The 19,064-nt window shown below is 41.2% G+C and overlaps 1 protein-coding gene across 3 annotated transcripts; it reads left to right on the top strand.

The window, feature by feature from the left end:
• The first annotated feature begins 1,197 nt into the window (after nucleotides 1-1,197).
• Nucleotides 1,198-17,544, top strand: LOC116161667 (solute carrier family 28 member 3-like). 3 transcript variants are annotated; one of them, XM_031475100.1, is made up of 11 exons: nucleotides 1,198-1,259; nucleotides 11,719-11,956; nucleotides 12,007-12,172; nucleotides 12,222-12,375; nucleotides 12,422-12,619; nucleotides 16,292-16,453; nucleotides 16,512-16,605; nucleotides 16,653-16,812; nucleotides 16,858-17,003; nucleotides 17,054-17,232; nucleotides 17,281-17,544. In XM_031475100.1, exons 1-11 carry the CDS (start codon nucleotides 1,224-1,226, stop codon nucleotides 17,488-17,490), a joined length of 1,743 nt encoding a protein of 580 aa, XP_031330960.1. In that variant the 5' UTR covers nucleotides 1,198-1,223; the 3' UTR covers nucleotides 17,491-17,544. The 3 variants fall into 3 exon arrangements, with proteins under 3 accessions (XP_031330960.1, XP_031330959.1, XP_031330961.1); XM_031475099.1 differs by lacking the exon at nucleotides 1,198-1,259 and adding an exon at nucleotides 5,728-5,899; XM_031475101.1 differs by lacking the exon at nucleotides 1,198-1,259 and adding an exon at nucleotides 5,731-5,903.
• Nucleotides 17,545-19,064: the final 1,520 nt, after the last annotated feature.

Below are 19,064 nucleotides of genomic sequence, written 5' to 3'. Positions count from 1 at the left end.
CGCACGCAGGCGGTCGATAGGTCACTAAATAAATAAAATGTAATTACCTGCGTTTATTAAAATAATCCACTCAATCTGGTCGTTAACTTTAAACACACATAAGCTCAACGCTTCAGGAACTTTACTTGTTCTTGAAAACACTCAAACTGGTTTGTTGAATTCGGATGTTAGAATACTTTTACTAACAAACCGTAAAGAAAGGCTTCACTATGCAACAATTGCTTGGTTGACAACTTTCCAAGAACTTTTCGCTCTCAAACCGTAGCGAAAAAAGCTCCGTCTTCTCGTTGTCTTCAGTATTTAACGAAACACCAACTCTAAGAGTCTCCAAAACCATCTAAATGCTTTAGGGTCTTTTAAAGCTTTCTCAAAACTCAAAAGCATTTATCCGTTTTTAAAATCTGAACGTTTAAAGCGTTTCGTAGATATATAAAAAATCTGTAAGGATCGCCCAGAATTCCGGCTATTAAATAACAAGATTGATCATCCTATTTTTACAACCTTAAGATCCAAACTCAGCTAGAAAATCCTTATTGTTTAATATTACGCTCAAACCAAAAATTTTGTTTCCTCTAGCTGAATCCATCTGAAATAAAATTAACATTTACGTTAGGTACATATAGCCGTAAAGGTAAGGATGCCCCCTCCCCTAGATTTGGATCAACTGGAAGCACTGTTTCATCCATTAAACCGATACAAGAGACTGAAACGACGGACGGAGCAGAAATTTCGGTCTCGTAATGGGGTGGCTGATTTTTTGTTTGCTCGATGACTGATAGAACGCTTCCTCGACGGTAACATGTGCAAAAAATTGTTGTAAAGGATTACCGGTAGCCTTTTCCATGGTCTCCTCTAGGTGGCCTCGGTATACCTCTTACCTTCCTTCTGGGACTTTCTAGGCCACTTGCAGAGCGTTCTTGGTTCTTTCAACGCAAATTGATAAAGAATTTAGTCTTTAATCGTTTGTTTTAGAATCTCCTTAAGAGAGTGCCATGCAAAAACGGCTGTATAGTATGGGTATTCCATTGCCATAACGAACAAAACACGAAAAACTCCCCAACTTCGCCGGCCAAGCACCTGAGAATCACAAACTGTGCGGCAATGGACCACTCAATTAAGTTCAATCGAGACTAATTATTCGTTTAATTGATCTCGATCAAAACAACAAATCATTTCGCACGTAGGCGCTAAATGAGAAGTGAGTGCTTAACAAAAAGTTCGGTATGAATCCGCCACCGCGAACAATACGATACAATTGGGTGAGTTTTTTCTTTAAAAATTTTAATTTGGGCATATTTCGCAATAATTGACCCATTACAAGATATACAGGGCAAGTCAATTCTAAAATGCCATTTTTTGAGACTATTGGTGAATTAAATGGGCCTTTAGGAGCCTTTAAGGACACATGAAGTAACTTGAGGCTCTTCAAGGTTCGGATTCTGTACACTCTAGAAGACTAAGGCTTTAAAATACTAATTCCCTGAAATCTCTTGGAGAGATCTCTTAGAGAGACTATCCTAACATTTGTAAGATTCCTAAAAATTCTAAGAATCCTAAAGATCATAAGAATATTAACAATTCTAAAAATCCAAAGAACCCTAAGAATTATGAAATGCTTAAGAATCCTAGGAACCTTAAGAATCTTGTAAAAATCTAGGAAATTCTAAAGATCTTAAACTTTACAAGAATCTAAGAGTCCTAAGAACCACCAGAATTGCAAGAATTTTGAGGAGCTTAAGAACCCTAAAAGTAGGAACATTAATAAAATTCTAATAATCCTAAAATAAGCTGGAATTTTAAGAATTTAAAAATCTTAAAAATCCCGATTTCCAAGAATTCCAGAAATTATGCAAATCCTAAGCTTACTAGGAATCTTATAAATCCTAATGATTTGAAAGATTATTGCTATACGAGTACAATGGACCTTAATAATTCTAATGAACTTAAAGATTCTAAGAATCCTGAAATTCCTATGGATTCTATGGATGGGGCACTTAATGCTTAAGTTTTTACACAAGTGTAGAATATGAAAATTTCGGAATATCAGGAGAGGAGGGATTGTATACCGAGATCAGGCTCTTGCGTGAGATTTCTCCGGGGAGCGAACTTCGCCAAGAAGTAATTTGTAAGATCGAATTTTTTTGAGGAGTGATAGATTTGAGGACAATTTCGTTTGGAGAGAATTCGAAGAACCCTAGGAATCTTAAGAGTCCATTGAATAATAAAAATTTTGCAATTTCTAAGATTCCTAAAAATCGCAAGGGTCATATGAAGATTACCAATTCTAAATGAAAAAAGCTTAAGAATCCTAGAAACTGTAAGAATCTTTATGAATCTAAGAAATCCTAAACATCCGACGTCGAATTTTGTGAGGAGTGATAGATCTGATGGCAATTTCACTTGGAGAGTATTCGAAGAACCCTAGGAATCTTTAGGAGTCTAAGAATAATAAACATTCTGTAATTTTTAAGATTCCTAAAAATCCTAAATATTATACGAATATTAACAATTCTAAAACCCCAAAGAGCCTCACGAACTATAAAAAGCTTGAGAATACTAGGAACCTTAAGAATCTTCTTAGAAATTTAGCAATCTTAAAGATCTTAAGCTTTAAAGAATCTAGGAGTCCTACGAACTCAAAGAATTGCAAAAATCTTGAGGAGCCTAAGAAGATTGAGAACGTTAAGAGTATTAAGGGTACTAAAGGCCTAAACAAGTTAAGAGAGAATTATAAAAATCCTAGCAACCTTAATACAATTCTAATAATCCTAAAAAAGGCTGGAATTGCTAGAATCTTTAAAATGTAAGAATCTAAAAAATCCGGATTCCCAAAAATTTGAGAAATCAGATATAGCTGTACAATGGGTTTTAATAATGCTAAAGAACTTAATCATTCTAAAAATCTTGAAAATCTTATGAATTTAGAGAAGTAAATAGTGCAAAGTACCTAGAGAAGTGTAGGCTATGAAAATGAGAAAATGGAAATCAGGAGAGGATCGGGCTCTTGGGTGAGACTTTTCCGGGGAGCGAGCTTCTCCGAGGAGAGTTTGTAAGGTCGAATTGTTTGAGGAACGATAGATCCGTAAGAGTTCTTAGAATAATAAACATCCTAACATTTCTGAGATTCCTAAAAATTCTAAAAATCCTAAAGATAATAAGAATTCGAAAAATCCGGACTAGTCAGAATTATGAAAAACTTAAGAATCCTCTAAGAACCTGAATAATTACAAAAATCATGAGAACCCTCAGAAGTTTAAGAACCCTAAGAGTCTTAAGGGTAGTAAAGGTTCTCGTAAGAATTCTAAAAATCCTAGGAATCTTAATAAACTCCTAAAAATCCTACAAACGCTGGAATTGTTAAAATCTTAAGAATTTAAAAATTATAAAAACCCCAAAATCCTCAATAATTCCAGGAATCATTGAAATCCTAAGCTTATTAAGAAATCAAGAATTATGAAAATCTGAAAAATCATAATCATTCTAAGGAGCATAGTTATATAATGGATCTTAAGAATTCTAACGATCTTAATAAACACTGAAAATCCTGAAAATCCTATGAATTTGGAGAAGCATGTAGAGAAGTGTAGAATATGAAAATTCCGGATCGAATTTTATGAAAAGCGATAGATCTACGGGCAATTTGACTTGGAGGATATTCTAAGAACCCTAAGAATCTTAGGAGTCTAAGAATAATAACAATTCTTCAATTTATAAATTCCTAAAAATCCTAAATGTCATACGAATATTAACAATACTAAAATTCCAAAGAGTTTTAAGAACTATAAAAACCTTAAGAATTTTAGGAACCTTAAGAATCTTCTAAGAATCTAGCAAATCCTAAAGCTCTTAAGCGAGAAAAAAACCAGAAGTCCTAAGAACTCCCAGAATTGCAAAAATCTTGAAGATCCTAAGAACCTTAAGAACCGTAAGAGGATTAAGGGTACTAAGGCCCTAAAAATCTTAAGAGAGAATTTTACAAACCCTAGGAACCTTAATAAAATTCTAATAATCCTAGGAAACACTGTAATTGTTAAAATTTTTAGAATGCAAAAATCTTAAAAATCCCGATTGCCAAGAATTCCAGAAATCATAGAAATCCTAAGCTTACTAGGAATCTTACAAATCCTAATGACTTTTATGAAAGAGATTGTACGAGATACAAAGAATCTTTTCTAATAATTCTGAAAATTCTATGAAATTAGAGAAGCAAATAATACAAAGCACCCAGAGAAGAGTAGGACATAAACATTCCTAAAAATCAGGACAGCAGAGATTATCACCGGGATCAGGCTCTTGCGAGAGAATTCTCCGGGGATTTCGCATCCCCGAGGAGAATTTGTAAGAATTTTTGAAGTGGATCTGGGGACAACTTCTTAGAGAATTTGAATTACCTTAGTAATCTAGAGAGTTCAAAAAATAATAAAGATCTTAACATTTATAAGATACCAAAAAATCCGAAGAATCCTAAGGATCATAATATTCACAATTCAAAAAATTCAAAGAGCCCTAAGAATTATGAAAAGCTTAACAATCCTAGGAACCTTAAAAATCTTATAAGAATCTAGGATATCCCAAGATCTTAAGCTTTAAAAAATTCAGGAGCCCTAAGAACTCCAAAAATTGCAAAAATCTTGAGGAGGCTAGGAAGCCTAAGAACCCTAAAAGTATTAAGGGTACTAAGGCCCAAAAAACCTTAATAGAGAATTCTAAAAGTTAAAGAAATTTCAAGATTCGAAAGCACCGTTAAGAATGTAAGGAACTTGAAGACCTAAAGAATCTGATCAAAGGATATAAAACGTGCAAAAGATCCGTAGAATTTGAAAGATCCAGAAGACGTTAACCATTTTTAAAGGATCTGAAAGATGAAGAAGAATTTAAAAATCCCAAGATTCTTAAGAATTCCCGGAATCATAGAACTACTAAGCTTACTAGAATCCTAGGAATTTTAGGGTAAACGTCATAGCTATATAATGAATCTTAAAAATTCTAATGATCTCAATAATTCTAGGAAGTCTGAAGATCCTATGGTTTTGGAAAATTCGTGGAGAATCAGGAGAACTTAATGAATTAGATAATGTGGCCGATTTAAAGAACTGATAATCAAGGGAAGAATGCGTAAGATGTCAAGATAGTAAAACACGTAAAGGCCTAAAGGATCTGATGAAAAGGTATGAAACGTGGAAAAGATCCAAAAGAATTTGGAAGGATACCTGAAAGATCTGATGAATCTGAAGAATTTGAAAGATTTGAAGGATCTAAAGAATCTGAAAGATCTGGAACGTGGAAGTATCTAAAAGACACCAGCTCCTAGGTGTCTGAATGGGAAGGGTTTGGGGTAACTAAAAAAGGTGCGCCAGTAAAGATCTCGTTTGGACCATTTATTTGGAGGCTTAGTTTGCTAGGAGGGCCTAAAGGTAGAGAACTTGGTAAAAAGCTTCATCCTCTGATCAATAACTGTTTACTTTTGCCCAAGAGTTCTTGGGGGATGATTTCCCTGGTGCCTTAAATACCGAGAAAATGTAAATTAAGCTCGTAGTGCTAGTGTCAACACTCCTATATCAAATAATCGCCTTTATCTCGATTGTGGGTAAATTTCGGCAGGCGCACGTAAACTATGCGTCATCCCAATCACCATATCTAAGTACCCGTTACACTTGATGGCGAAGAAACTGATGGAAAAACCTTGATACGTAATGGCGCCGCTGTTTTAACGTAGTGGGACGTGAACATCTTTACAGTACCTACCTATTTGTAAATGCACACTTGTAGATAAACTATGCGCGATAATGTCACGTTTACCTTCATAAAGTTTACTTACACGTATTGGCCTAATTAGTTTTTAATTGTGTTGGAAGTGATTAGGATGAACTCGACGAACTCCACCGAAAATATTATCGAAGTACGTAAGTGACTTTATATTAGGTCCCTAATAACACCTTAAACTAAAGGATTTGTTTTTGAAATTGTTGCTTACGTGAATGGGAAAACCGCATTGACGTAGGTATAATAACTTTCTCCTTGCAACTTTGATTCGGTCATCGAAAGGAGAGCGTCTTTTTTAATTACTTATTCAAATTGTTCCGCTCGGAATTGTACCTCAATAGCTGTCAGTCACAGCCCCTAATTAATGATCAGTACCAATTTTTCTGTTGGTGGTCATTCAGGCCAGAAGCTCATTTAATCTCTTCCAAAAGAAATCGGAATCTGAAGAAGTCATTCATACAGGCACCATATCCCCAAATGGTCAACCTCAATGTTTTGCTGCTGACTCTCCGAAACGATACTCAAAGAATCCTCTTGTCATGACTCATTTCTTTTTCTTATCATTATTACTGAATATTCTTCTTCTTGTTGATTGTTCCTAAAAATCGTTACTACTCTAATACTTCGGACCCTTTAGGTCCTTCAAGTTTTTAGATCATTCAATTCCTTCGCTTCTTTCACTTTCATCATTTCCTTCGCTTCCTTCGCTTTCCTCGCTTCCCTCGCTTCCTTCAGATTTTCATCAATCGCTCAAATTCGTCAAATCCCTTAAATCTTTCTCATCCCTCAGATCCTTCCGATCTCTCAGATCCTTCAGACCCCTCAGATGCGTTAGATTCCTCATATCCCTCAGATCCCTCAGATTTCTCTGATTCCTCAGATCGCTCAGTTGCCTCAAATCACTCTGATCCCTGTGATCCTTCAGATCCCTCAGATCCTTCAGATCCCTCAGATCCTTCAGATCCCTCAGATCCTTCAGATCCCTCAGATCCTTCAGATCCCTCAGATCCTTCAGATCCTTCAGATCCTTCAGATCCTTCAGATCCTTCAGATCCTTCAGATCCTTCAGATCCTTCAGATCCTTCAGATCCTTCAGATACTTCAGATGCTTCAGATGCTTCAGATGCTTCAGATGCTTCAGATGCTTCAGTCCCCTCAGACCCCGCAGATGTCACAGCTTCTTCGGCGTCTTCGGCTTTTTTTATATTCTTCGGCTTCTTCGGCTTCCTCAGCTTCTTCATCAGCCTTTTCAACTTCTTCCGCTTTTTTAGTTTCTTCGGTTTCTTCAACTTCTCCAGCTTCTTCATCAGTTTCTTCGGCTTCTGCAGCTTCTTCGGCTTCTTCGGCTTCCTCAGCTTCTTCATCAGCTTTTTCAACTTCTTCGACTTCTTCCGCTTTTTTGGTTTCTTCGGCTTCTTCAGCTTTTTCATGAGCTCCTTCGGCTTCTTCGGCTTCTTCAGCTCCTTGAGCTTCTTCAGCTTCTTCAGCTCCTTAAGTTTCTTCAGCTTCTTCGACTTCTCTGGCTTCTTCGACCTCTTCTGCTTCTTCGGCTTCCTCCGCTTCTTCGGCTCTTGCAAACTTTCCGGGATCTTTCAGATTCTTTAAAACCTTCAGATCCATCGGATCTCTCACATCCTGCAGATCCCTCATATGCTTTAGGTCCCTTAGATCCTTCATATCCCTCAGATTCTTCAAATCCCTCTGATCCCTCAGATCCTTCAAATCCTTCAGATCCCTCAGATCCTTCAGACCCCGCAGATGTCACAGCTTCTTTGGCTTCTTCGGCTTCTTCGGCGTCTTCGGCTTTTTTCGTATTCTTCGGTTTCTTCGGTTTCCTCAGCTTCTTCATCAGCCTTTTCAACTTCTTCCGCTTTTTTGGTTTCTTCGGTTTCTTCAACTTCTCCAGCTTCTTCATCAGCGTCTTCGGCTTCTGCAGCTTCTTCAACTTCTCCAGCTTCTTCATCAGCGTCTTCGGCTTCTGCAGCTTCTTCAACTTCTCCAGCTTCTTCATCAGCGTCTTCGGCTTCTGCAGCTTCTTCAGCTTCTTCCGCTTCTTCAGCTTTTTCAGCTTCTTCAGCTTCTTCGGCTTCTTCGACTTCTTCGGCTTCTTCGGCTTCTTCGGCTTCTTCGGCTTCTTCGGCTTCTTCGGCTTCTTCCGCTTCTTCGGCTTCTTCCGCTTCTTCCGCTTCTTCAGCTTCTTCAGCTTCTTCAGCTTCTTCAGCTTCTTGCAGCTTCTTCGCTTCTCTCAGCTATCTTCAGCTCTTACAGCTTCTTTCTTTATCGCTTCTTCAGCTTCTTCAGCTTTTTCAAAGCTTTCAGCTCCTTACAGCTTTCTCAGCTTCTTCTGGCTTCTTCTTTTCGCTTCTTCACTCTTTCAGCTCTTCAGCTTCTTCAGTCTTCTTCAGCTTCTTCAGCTCTCAGCTTCTTTCAGCTTTCAGCTTCTCAGCTTCTTTCAGACTTTCTCAGCTTCTTAGCTCTTCGCTTCTCTTTTCAGCTTCTTCAAGCTTCTTCAGCTTCTTCAGACTTTCAGCTTCTTTTCAGCTTTTTCAGCCTTTTCAGCTTCTTCACTTCTTCTCTTCTTTCAGCTTCTTTTCAGCTTTTCCACTTTCAGCTTCTTCAGCTTCTTTCAGCGCTTCTTTTCAGCCTTTTCAGCTTCTTCAGCTTCTTCAGTTTCTTCAAGCTTCTATCAGCTTCTTCAGCTGTCTCAGCTTCTTCAGCTTCTTCCAGCTTCTTTTCAGCTTCTCAAGCTCTTCAGCTTCTTCCTTCTTCAGCTTCTTCAGCTTCTATCAGTTCTTCGCTTCTTCAGCTTTTCAGCTTTCGCAGCTTCTCGCTTCTTCAACTTCTTCAGTTCTTTCAGCTTTCTTCGCTTCTTACAGCTTCTTCAGCTTCTTCAGACTTTTCAGCTTCTTCGCTTCTTTCAGCTTCTTAGCTTCTACATCAGCTTCTTCAGCGTTCTTCAGCTTCTTCAGCTTCTTTCGTTTACAGCTTCTTCAGCTTCTCGACTTCTCAGCTTTCTTCAGCTTTTCAGCTTCTTCAGCTTCTTCTGCTTCTTCAGCTTCTTCAGCTTCTTCAGCTTCTTCAGCTTCTTCAGCTTCTTCAGCTTCTTCAGCTTCTTCAGCTTCTTCAGCTTCTTCAGCTTCTTCGACTTCTCTGGCTTCTTCGACTTCTCTGGCTTCTTCGACTTCTCTGGCTTCTTCGACTTCTTCCGCTTCTTCGGCTTCTTCCGCTTCTTCAGTTTCTTGGGTGTCTTCGGCTCCTTCTGCTTCTTCAGCTTCTTGCGCTTCTTCGGCTCTTGCAGACTTTCCACGATGCTTCAGATTCTTTAAATCCTTCAGATCCTTCTCATTCCTCAGATCCTCCAGATCCCTCATATGCTTTAGGTCCCTTAGATCCCTCATATCCCTCAGATTCTTCAGATCCCTCAGATCCCTCAAATCCCTCAGATCCCTTAGATGCCTCTGATCTCTCAGATTTTTTAGATCCCTCAGATCCTTCAGTTCCTTCAGATCCGTCTGGTCCCTCTGATCCTTCAGATCCCTCACATTTTTCAGATCCTTCATATCCTTCAGATCCTTCAGATCCTTCAGATCCTTCAGATCCTTCAGATTCTTCAGATTCTTCGGACCCCTCACACTCCACAGCTTCGTTTAGTTTTTTCGACTTCTTCGGCATCTTCGGCTTCTTCAGCTTCTCCCTCTTCTTTATCAGCTTCTTTGGCTTCTTCCGCTTTTTTGGCTTCTTCGGCTTCTTCAGCTTCTCCAGCTTCTTCATCGGCTTCTTCATCAGCTTCTTCGGCTTCTTTAGCTACTTTAGCTTCATCAGTTTCCTCATCAGTCATCAGCTTCTTCGGCTTCTTCAGCTTCTCCAGCTTCTTCATCGGCTTCTTCATCAGCTTCTTCGGCTTCTTTAGCTACTTTAGCTTCATCAGTTTCCTCATCAGTCATCAGCTTCTTCGGCTTCTTCAGCTTCTCCAGCTTCTTCATCGGCTTCTTCATCAGCTTCTTCGGCTTCTTTAGCTACTTTAGCTTCATCAGTTTCCTCATCAGTCATCAGCTTCTTCGGCTTCTTCAGCTTCTCCAGCTTCTTCATCGGCTTCTTCATCAGCTTCTTCGGCTTCTTTAGCTACTTTAGCTTCATCAGTTTCCTCATCAGTCATCAGCTTCTTCGGCTTCTTCAGCTTCTCCAGCTTCTTCATCGGCTTCTTCATCAGCTTCTTCGGCTTCTTTAGCTACTTTAGCTTCATCAGTTTCCTCATCAGTCATCAGCTTCTTCGGCTTCTTTGGCTTCTTCGGCTTCTTCGGCTTCTTCGGATTCTCCAACTTTTTCATCAGCTTCTTCATCAGTTTCTTCATCAGCTTTTTCATCAGCTTCTTTATCACCTTCTTCATCAGCTTCGTCGGCTTCTTCAGCTTACTTCTTCATCAGCTTCTTCGGCTTCTTGGGTTTTTCGGCCTCTTCGGATTCTTCGGCTTCTTCGGCTTCTTCAGCTTCTTCAGCTTCATCAATTCTTCAATCAGCTTCTTCGGCTTATTCAGCTTCTTCGGATTTTTCGGCTTCTTCCGCTTCTTCGGCTTCTTCCGCTTCCACGATCATTCAGATTCTTACACCCTTTGGATCACTAAAGCTCTTTCTTCTTCCAGGAATTTCTCGGACTTTTAGGACTTCTCGGATCCATTAGGTTTTGTTTTCATTTATCAAATACTTCCGCGGATTCTTGGCAATCTCACTATTTCTTGGATTCCAAGGATATTCTTATGATTCTCGGAATTTTTCTCAGATCCTTCAGATCCTTCAAATCCTTCATATTCTTCAGATCCCTCAGACCCCACAGATCCCACACCTTCGTTCGGTTTTTTCGACTTCTTCGGCTTTTTCGGTTTCTTTGGTTTCTTCGACTTCTCCGGCTCCTTCGGCTTCTTCGGTTTCTCGGATTCTTCGGCTTCTTCCGCTTCTTCGGCTTCTTTAGTTTCTTCAACTTCTTCAGCTTCTTCGGCTTGTTCAGGCTTTTCAGATGTTCAGTATCTTTACACCCTTTGGATCACTAAAGCTCTTTCTTCTTCCAGGAATTCCTCGGACTTCCGCGGATATTTCTTGGATTTCAAAGATATTCTTATGATTCTTGGGATTTTTTGGACTATTTGGCTTATGCGGATTAATGGGATTCTTCGAATTAACAAAATTCTCCATTCAGATAAACCGGGTTTTTAGGATTTTTCAGATTCTTCAGATTTGTCGAATTCTTCGGATCTTTCGGATTCCATAGGCTCCTTAGGTGCTTCGAGCTTCTTTGTATTCACAGATTCTTAAAATTTTTCAGAAAACCTTTCTTGTATTCCTATTTTTGAGGTATTGTTTGGATTCTTAATACGCCTTGGGTTATTCAGATCCATGTGATCCTTCTGATTCTTTGAACTATTTGCATTCTTCAGATGCACCAGTACGGTACAGATCTGTTGGGTACCACAGACCATGGATATCCCTACAAACATTCCGTATATATAACTCCTTTGAGTTCTTCGAATTCTTTGGGTTCTTTGGATTCCTCGGATACCTCGCATTCTTTCGGAATTTTTCAAATCCTTCGGATCGTTCTCTTGGTGCTTCGTATTCTCGGATCCTTCAGATTCTTGGGACCCTTCGAACGCTGTGGATTCATCAGATGTTTCCGATTTTTTGGATCCCTTGGATTCCCTGCATTCCTTACATTCCTTGGACTCTTTGGATTCTGGGGATTCCTTGGTTTCATTGGTTTCCTTATATTTCTGGGATACTTTGGAGCCATTTGATTCTTGGGATTTGTTGGAATATTCGGATTTGTGCGAGTTAACCGGATTCTCCTGATTAAGCAATTTACCTGTGTTTAAAAAACCTTTGTTTGGCAACTCATTAAGATAACGAGTTATCTCTAAAAAAAAGTGTGCGTCCCTTTATCTAACTTACTGACATTTGTTTTAGCAAACCCGCGGACACCTATCGAACAGCGTTGAAATATTCGACAAGGAAATCGAGCCCGAAGAGAAACACCGAGTGTCGTCCGATGGACTATCTAGACTCCTCCAAAATTTGCAAAATGGCACCGGCGAAGTGGTTCGGAAAAACGAAAGGACTCTCAAGATTTGCCTGTACGTCATCTTGAACGTCGTCTTCGTGGGCTACTTTGCGTGGGCGACCCACTACTTTGTGAACTTCTCAAGTGAGTACATTGGCTTTGGGGAGGATGCCGAAACTCGGCGATGCTTGCAGGTGACAGTCTAGCGAGTACGACATGCACTGGTTATGGTCTGCTGATGATCATCTTCATCTTGGTTTACTTTATGGTCGCGTACTATCTGATTATAAAGCCCTTCCTGCTTCCCATCGTCATCGATGGCGTGGATGGGAAGCAGTTCTCAAAAATTTTTTCAAATCGGTGAGTATTTGTGCCCAAAGTCACCGACTTAGCCCCTCTCTGATTGCAGAGCCGTAAAGGCCACCTTCTACACTGTGATCTTCGTCGCAATCGGCGTATACCTAGGGTTTGATACCAGAGACAACCGGCGAAGATTGGTACCGCTGCTCGGACTACTCGTCTTCTTGGTTTTCGGTTTTCTGTTCTGCAAGCATCCCAGACACGTAAGTGGGAAACGTCTCCATAGGATTAACGGTCAAAATCGTTTAGATCAAGTGGAGACCTGTCTTTTGGGGCCTCATTCTGCAGTTTGGATTCGGCCTGCTTACGATCAGGTGGGATGTCGGGAGAAATATCTTCGACTGTCTGGGAAATAAGACCAGCAAGTTTTTGAGTTACGCCTCCAACGGTTCCGCGTTTGTCTATGGCGAATTTTTGGTTTACCGCGAGGCTGTCTTTGCGTTCCAGGTAAGTGATCACGTAATTTAGCGTTTTTCAAACCGGGGGGGGGGGGGGCAGACCTATGGGTAGCTGCCCAACATTCTATAATTTGAGGTAAAGATGTTACGTTTCGTGACCTTCTGATCCATCACCCGCTAACTCCACTTTTACTTCTGCCAGACCCATGATTTTTGTGTTGGGTGTGGGGGGGGGGCTATGTCAATGCATCGACATGGCGGAACACAGAAGATATAGAAAAACAAGATGAAGAGCAGAAGGGCCGAATAAAAGAAAACGAGAAAATTAGCAGTGGAGGCGACATAAAAAGAGAGCAGAAGAGGATCATCAGGAGGAGAGGAAGAGCAGACGTGTAAACAGAATGAGAAAAAACCAGATGAGCTGCTTGAGTAGGGGGAAACGGGCAACGGAACAATGGAGGAAAGAAGTATTAGAAGAAAGCGGGTAGGTAGTTGAGTAAATGAGAAGAAGAGGAAACGAGGAGAGGAAAAGTATCAATGCAGGAAAATGATCCGATGACAAAGGACCACATTTCGAGCATAACTGGGATAGAGGTAGAGAATTATCTAAGTAGAGACAAAGGAAAGTAGAAGAGGAAAAGAATATCGGGTGTATAAACGTAATGCATAGAGGGCAAAAGGTGCAGAAGGGCAGATGTAGAGATAGAAGAGCGGTGCATAAATGGACAGAGGAAGAGAGAATATGCATACCTGGACAGTATGAGAAGAGGAAATGAAAAAAGGGTAAGGTATCAGGAGAGTTTGAAGAGCACACAAGCCTAGGACAGACGGTGGACGGGGGGTGGTGGAAAAATGCAGGAAAATGGAGGAGCAGTAAAAGAAACAGAAAAGCCATAGAGAAAGAAGAAAAATTACAAATGAACTAAAGACCAGAAGAAGAAAACGCCAAACATTGATCAGGGAACTGGCACATTCCAATAAAGGAGTAAAGAGGAAGTGAAATATTCGAGGAAGAAGAAGAGAACTAGAGCATACGTGGGAAAAAGAAGAGAATATCGATTATCTGATGTTCCTACATCCATAGGTCAAAGAGCAAGACAAAATATTAGATAGAGAAGGAAGGGCGAGAAACGGATGAAGAGATAAAAGACATAATATAAAGAAAAAGAGAGAAGAATATTAAGAAAATCAAAAGTCAAAGAGAAATACGGATCCAGTTTATTATAAGTGAGTGCCTGAACGGAAAAACACGAAATTACATAGTACAAGAAGAGATAGAAAAATAGAGAAAATAAAAATGCTTGCCAGGGATGAAGACAACTGGAAGCAGAGGGAGAAGATCTGGATTTCACGGAACGACCAGAAATTGATCAGGGGACAGACAAATATCAACAAGGATGCAAAGCGTAGGGGGAGTATAGAAAAAGCACAATGAAAGCAGACAACATCAGAAGCGTAAGAGAACATTGGATGAAATACAAAAGCAAAGACCAGAGTAAGAACAGCGAAGGGCCTATAACGAGTAGAGAACGTGCAAGCAAATAAAGAGAGCAAAGGAATGGTAGATATTATGGTATAGGAGTACAAGGGAAACAGATAAGACCAAAAGAGCCGAAAATAAAAATGAAAAAAGCTAAAGAGGAGGTAAGGAAAAACAAGGGCAGAAAAACAGGCGAGTGAAGAACGAAAAACGAGCCGAAAAGGCAAAATAGCAAACTACAAAAACCAAGAGAACAGAATAGGTTCCATGGATCGGCAACACGTAGGAGGAACAGGAGAGCAGCAGCGTACTAAAGAAAGGGCCTTAGAAGAATCAGACGAGAAAGGTATTGAAGGGGTGACCCAGCAATGAGCAGAAGACCCAGGAAAAGATCCAGATGATCAAGAAACCACATCGTAACCAGAGCATAAAGAAAGTAGAGGAGCAGAAGAAGAGCGAATATAGAGCAAGTGGCAAAAAGGAACGGTATAATATGGTGGCGTATAAGCGTTGAAACAACAGATCAAGGACCAGAGGATGCCATATCAAAATGGCGCAAGGGACAAGGAAGCGCCTAATCTAAAAGCTACAGGGCGAGTCTTAGAGGCAAAGACGATCATGATTACGTGCCAATAACACCTAAGGGACTGGCGCAATATCGAAAAGGCACCAAGGGCTAACATAGAAATCAAAAACAAGGATGACGGCGGATTAACCCTAAGAAGTAAGGGAGCTTTTAATAGGGATCTATGCTGCCTAAGTTATCCGAGAAACCTCCGCCTAGGAAGGAGGGGTAAAGGGTTGGCCCAAAAGTGTCCTGTGTGTGAGAAACTTCCGACCAAAAAAGGGCAACTTCCACAATTATGCGCTTATGGCACATAAGGGTCAATGCGATATTGAAATGGCCTAAAGGGCTAGTCTTCAAGAAGAAAGATATCCATTCTAACGCGCCACGGGTGATGCCGGGGGGGGGATCTTTATATGTAGGGAAAAGAACATTGAATCTTTCCTTTTAGTACGGAATACCCCCCTGCCAAGCGTCCGAAGGTTTTTATGGTTGTAGAGAAGAGGACATTGGACCTTTTCTCTTTTCCTGGGGGGTTTTCCATACCCACCAGACCTCCCGGTGCTACGATATCCCTCCAAACGTACAGTTCTAAGAACTCCCGTAATAGTTTTCTGTAAAAGACCATCGGATCTTGATTTCCTGACGAAAATTGCATACTTCACAGACTTTTGGGGAAAAATGGAAAACCGGGGGTTTGGGGGGTATGGAATACCCCCCAGTTAGACAAGCTTCCGGAGTTTTTGCTAGGTCCGTGGCAAAGAACATTGAATCTTTCCTTTTAGTACGGAATACCCCCCTGCCAAGCGTCCGAAGGTTTTTATGGTTGTAGAGAAAAGGACATTGAACCTTTTTTTTCCTGGGGGTTTTTCCATACATACCCACCAGGCTCTCCGGTGCTACGTTATCCCTCCAAACTTACAGCTCGACTTTCCTGACGAATATTGTAAAATGCAAAACTTGGAGATTGAATACCCCCCCTACCCAGGCAGTCAAGCGCCCGGAGATTTTCATAGATGTAAGGAAAAGACCATTGCATGTTTTATTTGCGTGTCTTCCCTTGCATTTTTTTTGCAATGCAGAGGTTTTTGTCCCGGAGAAGGTTTCCTTTGTTTCTCCTTTTATTATGTTATATTTTATTTGTTCTTGTCCTTTTACGCACAAAATTCTGGACTTTATTCAATTCCTTTCCGGACTATGTCTCACCTCCCAATGCTGGATGGCGCTGCTCACAATTATTTCTCCAGAGCTGTAGGTAAGTATGGGGTAACTCAAGGTTTCACTGCCGGCCTGGTGGACCTCTAAGATCATTACGTGTTTAGAACCTTTAATTGGGACTTAGTCTTCAAGAGTCCTGAGTAATGTTATGAAGTTTAAGCCTTGAACGGTTTTTGAGGGCTTTTATGGAGCTTTGTGATAGTTCTCTGGCACATAATATAGTATCTGAACCTTTAAGGTCCCTAACGCATTGTAAAGGTCTTTAAAAGTGGGAAACTTACATAAACCTGGCGCTAGCAGTTTCTTAGAGCTTCCACAATCCCTTTAAGGGCCTAGTAAATCTAAACTCGGATCTAGACCAGAGGACTACACAGGTTTAGTCTAGTTTTAATTGCACGGGTGGGGCAGAAATCGTTTGAAAGTTTGAGATCCGCTGACCGCTAAATTTATCTCCTCAGGCACTTTCCACGATATATTTCCTGGGATTTATAATCAACATCCTGTATCACTACGGAATCATGCAGAAGGCGATCGTGACCTTGGGGGAATTCCTGCAGGCTGTGATGGGTACCGCCATCTGCGAGAGCGTCAACAGCGCCGCCAACATTTTCCTCGGCATGGTAAGTTGATCGCCGACGCTCGGCTTCGGTGTGGGTAATAACCGCTCGCTTTGGTCAGAGCGAGGCGCCCTTGCTCCTGAAACCGTACCTAGAAGACCTAACCGTTTCCGAAATTCACGCAATTATGACAAGCGGTTTCGCAACAGTTTCCGGTACCTTTCCAATCGAACTACGTAACGGTACTACATTTTCCTTTCAGGTACTGTGCTCGCGGCTTACATCTCCTTTGGAGCGGAAGCCTCCCACTTAATCACGGCGAGCGTCATGTCCGCCCCGGCTGCGTTGTGCTACAGTAAGCTCACCTATCCGGAGACCGAAGAGGTTATCGCAACCAAGGAGTCTATTCAACTACTTAAATCGTAAGCGAGCACCAGGGTTCTTGAGTAGTAAACGGTTCGTTTCAGTGAGTACTCCTCCGCTTTGGACGCGGCAAGCAAAGGGGCGGCGATGGCGCTCGAGCTTGTCTTAGGAATTACTGCGAACCTCATCGCGTTCATCTCCCTCATTTTCTTCCTCAACGGAATTTTGTCCTGGCTGGGGTTTTTAGTAGGTAAGTTCCAACCCAAGCACCGCGGCTCCATAGTGCACTTAACGCCTAAGGCTACGACGGCGATAGCGTCTGGACAATCGAGCAGGCGGTCGGTTACGTATTCATGCCGATTAGCTTCATCATGGGCGTACCTTGGGACGAAAGCGAGATGGTCGGTAAGCTGATTGGAATTAAGACGGTGGTCAACGAGTTTGCCGCGTTCAAGGAGATGGGTAAAATGGTTCTGACGGTAAGTGAGTGCTTCGCGATCGATCACATTCAAAACCTGGACTTGCAGAAGCGGACCAAGATGATAGCGACCTATGCCATTTGCGGATTTTCCAATCCGGGATCGATCGGAATTATGATTTCGGCGCTGTCCGTTTTAATGCCGAAAAAGAGGAGTGCCATAACGTCGACGGTCTTTAGGGCCTTCATCGCCGGCGAAATTGTCTGCTTTATGACCGCGTGCATCGCGGCGTTGTTGATACCTGAAGATTCACTTTAAGAACCCTATATTTAATGCTTTTTTTTATATTAAAGTAGTTGACACCTTTGTTGATACTGATACACTATAATTGAACCCCCAAAAATCAGATTGATCTGATTTTGAACCCATCTCCGGGGGTCCGGGAAAAGCGGAGATGTTCTTAAAGAAGAGAGAAAGGTTGGGCAACAGTGGTCCCGGCCACCATCTGCCGAAATAACAAATCTCTTCGGCGCTTAGCGATACCTGGCTAGCCGTCTGTCAACCTCCCAGTGGTGTCTCAGCACGTCTAATGGAACACTGAGTTTGGTGAATGACAGTCAGGCGAACCAAATCCAAGGTGCAACAGTTGGCGCCAAGAACTGCATAGCGAAGGGAGAGCTAGGTCCCGGGGTCGCTAGTCAGCCAACTCTGCCCCCCCCCCCTCACCTTTCACTTGGCACTTAAATATAAAAACCACTCCAGCAATAATGGACGCAATCCAAATGAAGCTAGGGTCATGGGAGACCCAACAAAAGCCTCAGGGAGGCCAGCAAGCTCAAGGCGAGAAGGCCAGGAAAAGGGGCAAGGTAGTTCTGTCCTCAGATTGGAGCGCAGATAGCGCCCTCCAAAAATCTCGTCCCATCTATTCTACACCTCCAAAGAAAACCTTACAGGGCATCAAAGTAGTGATTTTCTCGACAGACCCTAATTAAGGTACCATCCCCGACAAAAAATTCAATGGGCTGTAACTTTTGATCTAGTAGCTCGATCTTGGAACTGTTTGAAATTATGGATTCTACAGGCCACATTCTATAAGAAAATATTTTTTTCCGGTCGATCAGAGACAATTTTTTTTTCGGGTCAAAAAAAAAGCAGTGTTATACCTTCCTTTTATACCAAAAATCGACTGCAATTTTGACAGCGCCAATCGATAGCGCTGGTCGAGACCTTTCCAACGAGGGGTCGGAACGCATATCTACGACGCACCGTTCTCGAGATATTACGGTATGTCAGAATTGTTGGTCGAAACTTCAAACCGTAATATCTCGAGAACGGTACGTCGTAGATATACCCCTCATTGGAAAGGTCTCGACCGGCGCTGTCAGAATTTCGACAAAAAATTCAAAGGACTGTAGCTTTTGATCTAGTAGCCCAATCTTGGAACTGTTTGAAATTATGGATTCTACAGGCCACATTCTATAAGAAAATATTTTTTTCCGGTCGATCTGAGACAATTTTTTTCTCTGGGCCAAAAAAAAGGCACTGTATAACCTTCCTTTTTTACCAAAAATCGACTGCACCAAAATTTCTCGGGGAAAAAACTGTTACTTATTAATTTTGGTGCGTAGAATCCAAAAGGATTCGTACTTTTTCGATTAGACGTCTCAATCAAAAGTCAAAAGAATTTTTTTTTGGCCCAAGAAACGCCAAGCCAAATTTCGTATTAAATCTTTTCCAATTTGGTATCAGTAGGTTATAATGTGCGAGTAGGTGTTTCAGCTCCTAATACACGAAGTGACAATCCTTGTAAAATTTTGTCTGGCTATCAGGAGAACATAATAGTCGAGGAGGTCTTTTCCCATTACCCACAAAAATATTTCGAAGCCAAATTT

The sequence above is a fragment of the Photinus pyralis genome, unplaced genomic scaffold (assembly GCF_008802855.1).
Source record: "Photinus pyralis isolate 1611_PpyrPB1 unplaced genomic scaffold, Ppyr1.3 Ppyr1.4_LG10, whole genome shotgun sequence".
NCBI lineage: Eukaryota > Metazoa > Arthropoda > Insecta > Coleoptera > Lampyridae > Photinus > Photinus pyralis.
The sequence above is the reverse complement of the archived record's forward strand: the minus strand, read 5'-3'. Positions and strand labels throughout refer to the sequence as shown.